Consider the following 10,649-nt stretch of genomic DNA (forward strand, 5'->3'; position numbering starts at 1 on the left):
CCCAGCGTTAACGTTCTACATACTTATCTCAATTATTACAACATATCAAGGAGTATGTTATTTTAATTCCTAGATACAAGAAAACAGGGCTTCCCTGGTGACGGAGTGGTTGGGAGTCCGCCTGCCGATGCAGGGGACGTGGGTTTGTGCCCTGGTCTGGGAGGATCCCACATGCCGCGGAGCGGCTGGGCCCGTGAGCCGTGGCCTCTGGGCCTGCGCGTCCGGAGCCTGTGTCCGCAATGGGAGAGGCCACGATGGTGAGAGGCCCGCGTACCGCCGAAAAAAAAAAAAAAGGTTCTGCTGTGGCATCTGTTGGACTGGCATACTATGAACATGGACTCTCTGAATCTCTGGATCCCATGGACATTGTACTAGTTTGCAATCTTCATCTAACCATCTAAATAGTCCCTCTCCCTCCAGACTCTCAAATCTTCAGTCCAGACCTCAAACTGGCTTGAGATTTTTATCCCTAAAATGGAATCATACTCTCTTCTAATTCCAAAATTTCACTGTCTCCTCTATTCCAGAGAACAAAGAGTAGAGAAAGGTGTACAAGATCTTTCACAGTCTGTCCCCAAATTTCTTTTCATCCCATTCCTCATCTAGCCCTCGCAGCACCAGACTTACTGATCTTCTAAAGTTTAACATTCACTTATCTAATTTCACGCATTCTCCCAGTTTGTAGTGGTCCCACCATGCCTATAAACAGACAAATATCTTTTCTACTGATCTATAAGTTTCCCTTTTAATATATTTGCATTTTAATGGGTGATTCTATAACTTTGGCCCATTGTGTAATATTATTGGAAATAGCTAGAAAAGAACTTCAGAGTGAAATAAAGTTGGGTATGAATCCCAGCCCAGCCATGAACTGTGTGGTAAGTCTAATTACTTAATAACTCAGAACCCATTTTCTCAACTGAAAAACAGAGATGACTGTACTTTCTTCTAGAGTTTGCTCTGAGAACTAAAGGATATAATATACACCAAGGTGACCCAGAGGCAGCCATATAGTGAGAGCTCAGTGTGTAGTAACATATATTATTATATTTCTTCTTTAGAGGTGATTTTACTTTCTTTGCATTTCTTAAAGTAGGAAAGCCCATCTACTTTCTACTTTCTTTCTTTTCATAAATTTGTTGCAGAAATTTTCTTCAAGGGTGAAGGAAGGACAGGCAAAGCAAAGATGAGAAATGGCTTTAATGAAACATTGAAGATAGCTCTGATTCTAAGTGCTATCCCTGGATCTAACTTTGATTTTCCATGTCCTTGAGATGACACCAACATTACCTCTGAATAGTGGTGACAGCAAAAAATTCTGCACCCATCACACATTCATACTGTCACTGTCTAGATTTTCCATTTGATATTTGATCATCCATTGTAAATTCTGAGAAAGCAAAGCTCACATTTACCAAAATCTCTGCCTATTCTGATTGGGTACGCTAAACAGAAGACAGAGCCTTTTTTTTTGAAACATGATGAATTAGTTAATCACTCAAGAAAATAGTGCCTGCCATGAGCCATGCACAGGGTTCAGTGCCTAATGGAGATTAAAACAGGAATGATACCTGCCTTTGGGCAATTGCTATTTTAGTGGGGAGGCAACTTAAAACAAGAAAAAAAATGAAATGAAATAATCAAAAATTATGGAAAGTAATATGAAGAAAATAAGAGGCTGAGATATACATAAGGAACACCTATATGGGGAGGGCTACATATTTTGATATGACGTAAAAGATAAAAAGGAGCTAGTGGACAAAGAGACCTCCAAACAGAAGGAACAGCATATGCAAAGCTTCTGAAGTCTTTGTTATTATTGTTGCTGGTGATGTTGATAGCCTTACAGGTTTTTTTGAAGTAAATATCAGTGGTTTAACATTAAGTATTGTAGCTTACTAAAAACTATATCTTTCCAAAAGACAACTGAGGAGCACTGCAAGTACAAATATATTGTGATCCACACAGACTTCGCTTAAATGGAATTTAGATTTACAACCAAAGGGAGAAAAATATTTACATCAATTCCAAGAGGAAAAAGCACTGCTTATGTAGACAGAAGTATTCAGAGCCAGTAACAGAAAGTGTTTGCAAATTTTGGTTCAATTTGGCCCCGGACGTCGACTGACTAGCACTCTGTACTGGATTTTTCTTGCTGTAAATAATGCAATCAATCCATATTTAGACATAAAGGAAGCATTAAGCTTTTATTTCATCTTGCACTTATGTTCTTTCTCTCCTTCCCAAATGTCAACCCCATGCTGTTACTTAGAAGTGTAACATAAGAAGTTGTTTTTGAATTGAATTCACAGTGTGAATTACAGTGGAATATAAATGCCATCTACAGAAAAATTGATCACAGGGAAGCCATTAGAGCTGCAGAGGGCTAGTTTAATGTTGCTCTGTCATTTGATTAATAGAAAATTATTTAGTCTTTGGAAATTGCCTGCAAAATTCTTCCAGTAAACTAGAAAAGTACTTGTTTGTTGAGTAGGTACTTGGTACTTGTACCAAGTAGGTACAAACATCCATGGCATGTGTTTTACATTGTCCACATGACAGTGTTTTGTTTTTCCTAGGTAATACAAATTTCAATTTCATCATAGATACTTGCAATCCAGTTTAAGCAAATACATCAAATTCATGAAACCAGAGCTGTTAAAGGTGTTCATAATAAGATGAAGGCCTTTTGAAGCACATTTTAGAAACTTAAAAAAAAAATACTAGACACAAGGCATTGGCATTGGAGTCACGCTCATGGACAAAGATAAGAAAAGCTACAGACTATGAGAACTTCCCAGAAAATTAGCTGAGACTTCACCACTTTATCTGCCTTTCAAAAAGCACATAAAGAACCCAAGTAAGAGCAAAATTATTAAGGGAAAATCTTGAGTATACCTTAATTATATTTAAGAAGTGAATCTTTTGCAAACTTTGGAATTCTGTTATTAGTAGCAAACCACATTGAACACAACGGAAAAACTGATTATGTCATAATGCCACAGTGAAGAACTGCTACTCCCACGAAGAGAATTAACAGTTACTGAGCTATTTAGTTTGCACCACTAACCAAGATAGCAATATTTCCTATTTTATTTCATGGAAGCTAAAACTCTTGTAACTAGAATATTTTAGTCTCATTCCAAAGATTGGAAAACCAGGCCTCTTGGAAGAGACTGGATACAGATTCAGGTCTCTCTGACTTCAAAGCCCAACTCTTCACACATCCCAGATAGCATGAGAGGTAAAGCATTCCAAATAATCCATACGATTGGCCATTCATACCGTGAGTTCATTCCTGACAGAATGTTTCTCATTTTATGTCCATGGAAAGCCTTACTTCTGCTTTGGTAGATGCGGAAATAAATGCAAATGTTCCAGTATCAGAGACACAATCACTACCATATAGTTAGGAGAAGTCAGTTCTTCTGTCTCTCAGTCTGGCACTTCATCAACGGATTCATAGTGTTAAAAGTAGTACTTTTTATCTAAACATGCAAACAAACAGAAAGGGCACAGCAATAGATGAAACCTTCAGAATTCATCACTGCCAGTGACATCAAAGGATTGAATTTATATTTTTGTTGAATTGATTGTATGATGTTGTTAATGTTAGCACTTTGTTTTAAAGAACAAAGTAAAAGAAATGAGTCACAAGAGTATATTAGATATTAAAACTGTGGTATCTTATGAGAATTTTTATATTATCTCTTTTATAGCTGAGAAAGAAAAGGCACTTTGGGATAAGTTGAGGGAAAATAGTTACAAAATTATAATCATTGCCATCAGTCTTTCAGAAATAAACATATTGACAATCATTCACTGAGTTCTTACCAAGCGCAAAACTCTGTCTTTTTATTATGATTGGGTTTCTATTGCCAAGAAATGTACTAGGGCATGGTTGATCCAATTGGCATGTTCGTCTTATAAATTCAGGTGGATTGTTATAGGTTTGGCCATGTCAATTGGCCTTGATTATAGGACAGCATAATGAATGGACTGGCCACACTGTGTCACCTATGGATCTTCCCACAGCCCAGTACATAATTAATATGACCCAAGAAAATCACACAGGACGCCAAGTAGTTTTTCTTTAGCCATCTATTACAGTCATTTATTCAACATATATGAAATATATGCCTCCTCCTACATGCCAAGCACCATGCTAGATGATGGAATACAGAGTTGAACAAGGCATATGTCCTCAGTAAATTTAAATAAACACAGAGCACGAACAGCTATAATTCAATGTGATAAATTCATAATAAAATATGAACTGAGTCCCATGAGAGCATAGGGGAAACATTTATCTCTCCACTACATCCCAAATGAGGTGTAAGTGACTGGGTGAATGATATCCCAGGGCTTGGCGAAGGCAAGTAGATGTATCATAATGCAATGTTGGACACCCTGTGATTCTTCCAGTGGCACATAAGACATTAAATAGCAGTTGAGTCAAAACTCCAAAAGAAATCATTTCTATTTCCATCAGTGTTATAATGAGTTAAATATTATGCTCATTCAGCCTCACAAATTCAAATAAGGTGCCAAAAACATCTTGATGGGTAGTTTAATCTTTGCCTCTGCCACCCAGCTGAATTATTTTTAATGTCTCCAGTTTCTTAAATCTCAAAAATAATCATGTGGACTCAAATCTTTGAGAAGCAGTATGCTGCCATGGAGAAAAATTAGATTAAAAATCAAGAGACCAGGATTCTGACTGGGATCAGCCACTCATTAGCTGCATGCTTTTGAAGATGTAGATTTCCAACCTGGACTCTAGTTTGCTTGCATGTAAAATTTTTCAGTTGGACAAGATCCATTAATTTAGAAGGCTGATTCTAAATACGTCTTCCCTTACTTCTCACTACCTTTCTCCCAGAAAACATTAATTTCAGGGAACTAAAAGCACAGTTTGGATTTAGAGTAGACACCTTTTGGGACGATCATCCAGTTTGTAATTTTCCCTCTTCAGGGTTCCTACCAGCTCTATCTATATTAAGTGACATGTATCTTTCTCACTGTCTAGCAACAATTGATTGGGCTAAGATAGAATATGGCCAAATTAAGCCAATCATCAGCTTTTACTTGGAAATTCTAGCTTGGACTAGCTCTGAACAGAGGAAATTTCAAACCTCAGGTGTAGGTGAGCAGTCATGATTTCTGCCACACACACTGAGAAGAACAAAGAGATGGTCTATGGCAAGATGAGAATGCAGCAAAAACTACCGTGAGAGGTACAGAGAGGAACTTCTTGGCTTTTGGACATTTTTTGTACCTTCTGAGGCTCTGCTGCATTCTACCATGAATTCTAAGACAGTCCCCTATATCCTTCACAGTATATTCCTAATATTTTGTTTTAAAACACCTTGAGTTGGTGTTTTAAAACACCAACTAGTGAAAAGTCCTAACTAGTACACGATTATTAAGTAAAGGACTACTAGGAATGAATACCTTTGTGTTGATATATGTAAAAAGTTTGCCGCCTGAGTTTGTCTGAGATGCTTATTGATTGATGGACAAATTAAACACTAGATAAAGGAGCCCTCCCTCTATTCATATATAGTAAAGTAAACAAATTCAACAGCAGTGATTAATAGATTAATACTGGACATCCAGCACGCCATTATTAATTCATAAGTTTGTCACAGAGATATTTCCAAATGACCGGAATTTGAATGAATTTGCTTACTCTGATTAGAATTAATATGATATTTCAAAAGACACTGAAAACATTTTAGCTCCTTCTATGCTAATTATCCACGATTTATTTTCCCTTTTCATGTCAAAGGGTCATACAGTAACCATGAGCTAATTTACATTCATTTGGATCTTTGATTATCTTTTTAAAGCTCCAAGCCAACCACCAGCTAACATCGCCTGGAAGCTGACAAACTCTAAATTATGCCTAAATTGGGAGCATGTAAAAACCATGGAAAATGAGTCTGAAGTATTGGGCTACAAGGTGAGTATTCTGTTTTTCTTTTAACCATATCAATTAACTTACTAAGTAACCAGAAATGTCAGAACCAAATTAGAAACAAATTTTATGCACATGGAAATATAGGAATCTTTTTTTTCCAATGTTCTGAAAATACTTGGCATTGCTGCTTTTAAATTCTTCATGGAAAATTTTATATTGTGAGGTCAGAATGTGTCATGGAGCATTAAGAAATAAAACTTCATAGTATGCAACATTCTTTTTTCAAGTGACTCCCCTTGCCATCAAAAAATGATGGTGTATGTAGATAGTAACTGTGAGATGAGTATGAGGTCAAAAAGTATATTCAAATAGAATTTCTAGAACTTAGGCTACAGTAGGATATCATCTTTTAACAACATAAAAGGACTCCGACAAGAGTATAGTCAAATACCCAGAGCAAACCATTTCCATCAGTGGTAATGAACATCCTCTCCTGGCAAATGCATATAGTATTCAGACAACTGAAATGGGTCCAAACTAACCAGTAACTTTTCACGGCAAGCTCCAAAGATAATGGCCTCAAGCTATTTAATTAATAGAGATAAATCTATTCTCATTTCAGAAGCACTGGCCAAAAAGGAAATCTTTCTCTTAACAACTAAATTTAAAGAAAAGGCACAGACCAGATATTTCCATCCAAGGATTACAGCATGTATAATGCTCGCAGTGTTATAGTGTTCTATAAGAGTTTCTGAACCTTAGATAAGCAACATGTCCATTTAACTTGATTCACCATTTTATCCAGATTCTGTACCGGCAAAACAGACAGAGTAAAACTCATATTTTGGAAACAAACAACACATCTGCTGAGCTTCTGGTTCCATTTGAAGAGGACTACTTGATTGAAATAAGAACAGTTAGTGATGGTGGGGATGGAAGCAGCAGTGAGGAAATTAGGATTCCAAAAATGTCAAGTAAGTTGAATCACCATTCCTATTGTAGATTTTGAATCCAGACAGATGCCAGCATGAAATCTGGGCTCTATGAATCTTTCCAATTCTTGTTTAAATGTTGGGTGAAAAAATAAAAGGTCTACGGTTCCATTTTTCAATTGTGAGCAAGAGGTGATAAGTCAACTTTCTTTAATCCCTCAGATTTACAACGTGCTTATATATCACAAACAGTTTTATATTTCCTCATTTGAATCTAAAAAAAAAACAAACCCTCACAACTGTGTGTCATTGGTATATGCTTCATTCTATTGGCACAAAAATGAGAAAGTTTTTCCATGGGTACTTACTTGGAGGCTTCTGAGAGCAAGGATAGCAAATATGAAGCACATGTACATAACAACTCTCTTCCCATTTTCATGGCGGACATCACTAATCGATTACGACATTCATACTGAGCTGAGTCAGCACTTTCAAATCCTCTCAATATGATGTCCTAAGCAGGTAACACCAATCAGTCATATTTAGCATGTAATAATAATTTATTATTTCTGCTTTAGAAGAATCGCTCACACATCTACCTGAAGCTGTGACTGAGTATAAGTCATCAGCCGCCACGTTAGCCAATCCTACTCTGCCCTGTAGTCAGACTTGGCCAATTTTAGGCATTTTTCTTTTTTACTTTTATATTTAAAACAGATATCCTAAGACAGAGAGTTAAATACACTTCCTAAAATTAAATCCAATATAAGTGAAACAAGGGTACTAAAATGTGTTATTAAAAGAGAAATAACAGTATGCATTTTAGTTCATGAAGAATTAATCTAACAAGTAATTTTACTTTTTCTCAAGATATTTTGTTTCATTTTTATATTTTGCAGGTTTGAGTTCCAGAGGAGTTTCAGTCATAGAACCTAGCATCCATTTCCTGTCAATTGTCATCATGATTTTTTACTGTTTTGCTATTCAGCCTCTTATATGATGAAGAAAACAATAAATCTTTGAGTTTTTTTGAAAGCAAATCATTCTGTAAATAAGCTCTCCAGCCCCTGTTACAAGATACATTCTTAAAACTGACTTGTTTGGAAAGAAAAAATGTATATTATGAAAATCTTGTAAATATCTATGGTACATTAATAAAACAATTTTAAACACTTTGGAATTTTAAAGTCCACACATGATTACACACATTCAGAAGGTGCCAAATTAATGCATGAAGTTGTCACTACTGTGGCTTTTAAGTGACTTAAATGGAGAGTATAATTAATTCTCTTGATGACGATGGTCAATATGAAAGAAATTGTAGTTTCCATAGCTAAGATGTCCATTTTTTATATGCTCCAGGCAATTTAATTCAGTAAATTAAGATTTCACCCTTGTTGGAAATAAAATAAAATCATTTGTTTATCCTCAGGGTTCTTTAAAAATGTAAGCTATTGTAAAGCATGCTGCGTTTTATCTCTGAATCAAGTTGGGACAAGAAATATTTGTACCCAGTAATATATCCATGTACTTGATGTTCTTCTCAACTCACTTTTCTATCAGTTCGGTAATAAAAATGGCAAAAAAAGTGCTTTCTGGCAAAGAAAAAGAAAAGAAGGGAAAAAGGAACCAGCAAAAACATCTAATGAATCTTGTATACAGTAAGCCGTTTCTTAGAGCAAAGTTTAACTTTAAAATCAATTCTGAATTCTCCCAAGGAAGAGGTTTCATGAACAATTCTCAGGTAATTATTACAAAGTATTAGCAATGTGTGTGGCCTTTATTTTTGTACGACAAATAAATCTGGGAATGGAATTACTTCACAAAGTTTTTTTTGACATTTTGGTCAAAAAAAAAAATCTTTTTGCCAATCTTCTCTGCAACTATTAAAAATAATTCTATACCATCCAAGGCTTAGAAAGATTTTTGTGGGTTGACTCTTCTCTAGGATGTACCTGATAAAGTCAGCAGTCTCACTTCTTGGTACTGCACAGTCTGGACAAAGCAGCCTGGGAAGAGGAAAGGTTAATGAGGGAGCCCATGCCCTTCTAAGTAATCATCTATCCTTCACAAACAGCCTTGAGGGGGTTGTCCTGCTGTCAGCCTGCTCTAGCTCCCAGCCAATCAGGTTTGATGTCCTGCGAAGCTGGGAGTGAGGAATGGTCACACTAGTATTGCCTTCTTAACATGGCACAACCTCTTAATTAAATTATGCTGAAAATATTTGAACTCTCCTCCCAACTCTCAAATCACACAATCCTCCAACCTGGATTTTGTCATTTTCACTTCTAAAATATTTTAGAGCTGTTTAAAATACTCGACATAGTCAACAGCAGATGGACAATGACTTTCCATAGTTCAGAACTTGCTCCTTGCTGAAGAGTGTGTCAAGCATGCAGTACAAATCAATGACCCTTATTATCCGTGCACATTAAGATCTGACTGTGCTTTGATGGAGCAAAATAAACAAACAACAGAAAATACTGTTTGGCACACTCACATTAACAGCTGCCTGAACAACACATATTTGTATTGATCAGATATACCTGTGTTGGCACATGGTCTTAATGGTTTTCTCAAATTGGTAAGAGATAAGATTTGTGTCCTGGTTCCCAAAGTGGAGATTGAGCATGAAATATACTATGAGATTTTTGTTTCTTCCTTTAAGAGAATTAGATACATAGTCATTTGAGTAAGAATCCAAAAGCTAAGTCAATTCTTATCAACAACACATTTATTTGCAGGTGTGTTTTAATTGATAATCACTGGAGTATAAAATGTCTGTATTATTCAATATCTAATATATTATTTATATTTTCACCCATCCATGCTAAATTTTTCAGAATATAATTTGGCATTAATATTAAAAAGTGTGAGATTTAACTCTCAATTGATTTGAATCTCTACTCTTAGTGAGGCCTTGGGCACATCTTTTAACGTCCCCATGTCACTTTTATGAGCATTAAAGGACATAATGTACACAAGTATTGAGCATGTTGCAAGCAACACTGTAAGCTGTCAACAGAGCTGCTGTCATCCGCTGCTATGAACTAAACCCCTAATGAAATAAGTTACTTAAGTGTTCAACAGACTATGAAAACATATTCAACCTGTATTTATATCAAATTCCAAAACAGCTTCAAGAAAAATGAGTAGTCCACCTACTCAACACTAAATGGCACTAAAGAATGGAACCAATCGTGGTTCCACCAATGCATTTCAGGAAAATATTCTTTGTGATGTATACACTCCTTTGACATTTAGGAAGGATTGCCAGTGAATCCCTTTATTGATTGAGTATACTGCTGTTATATACTGTTATGAACATGATAACTCATTTCCATACTTCTTACAGGAAAAGGAAAAAAAAAGTGACTGTACCTGGAAATTGCCAGAAAATGAAAGTGAATAAGAGTTAGGACACTTGACACAGCGGAAATATAACACCGTAAAGCTATGGGCTGCCCAGATAATGTTAACTTCAAATTCAACTCCATTTTCTTTCTTCTCTTACTATTCACATTATAATCCTTCCAGGTCAGTGTCCCTTTTCTGACTATACACCAGAAGACGGCTTATAGAAGGGCACACCTGCTCTCTAGAACACCAAATGCAAACAGTGAGATATGACCTGGAATCAATTTAGATTCCAAATGCAATAACATAATCATGACTTCCCTTAAGTAAATCTACTATTTTTAAGCCTCTATATGTTATCAGTTTGTACTCCATCTTGAGATGTCACATTTTGTACACCCACTGTATGCCATAATTATTACCTTATTGTCTACAGA

At 36.0% G+C, this 10,649-nt stretch overlaps 1 protein-coding gene across 4 annotated transcripts in view; it reads left to right on the forward strand.

The window, feature by feature from the left end:
- The window catches only part of CNTN6 (contactin 6), a 155,405-nt gene extending 147,550 nt beyond the window's left edge, over positions 1-7,855 (forward strand). For all 4 annotated transcript variants that reach the window (XM_060109746.1, XM_060109747.1, XM_060109749.1 and 1 more), the window contains 3 exons: positions 5,853-5,965; positions 6,729-6,897; positions 7,755-7,855. In XM_060109746.1, coding sequence (XP_059965729.1) covers positions 5,853-5,965; positions 6,729-6,897; positions 7,755-7,855 — 383 coding nt within the window. The remainder of the gene's footprint in view (positions 1-5,852; positions 5,966-6,728; positions 6,898-7,754) is intronic.
- The last annotated feature ends 2,794 nt before the right edge of the window (positions 7,856-10,649 follow it).

The sequence above is a fragment of the Mesoplodon densirostris genome, chromosome 10, assembly GCF_025265405.1.
Source record: "Mesoplodon densirostris isolate mMesDen1 chromosome 10, mMesDen1 primary haplotype, whole genome shotgun sequence".
In the NCBI taxonomy this organism is placed as follows: Eukaryota; Metazoa; Chordata; class Mammalia; order Artiodactyla; family Ziphiidae; genus Mesoplodon; species Mesoplodon densirostris.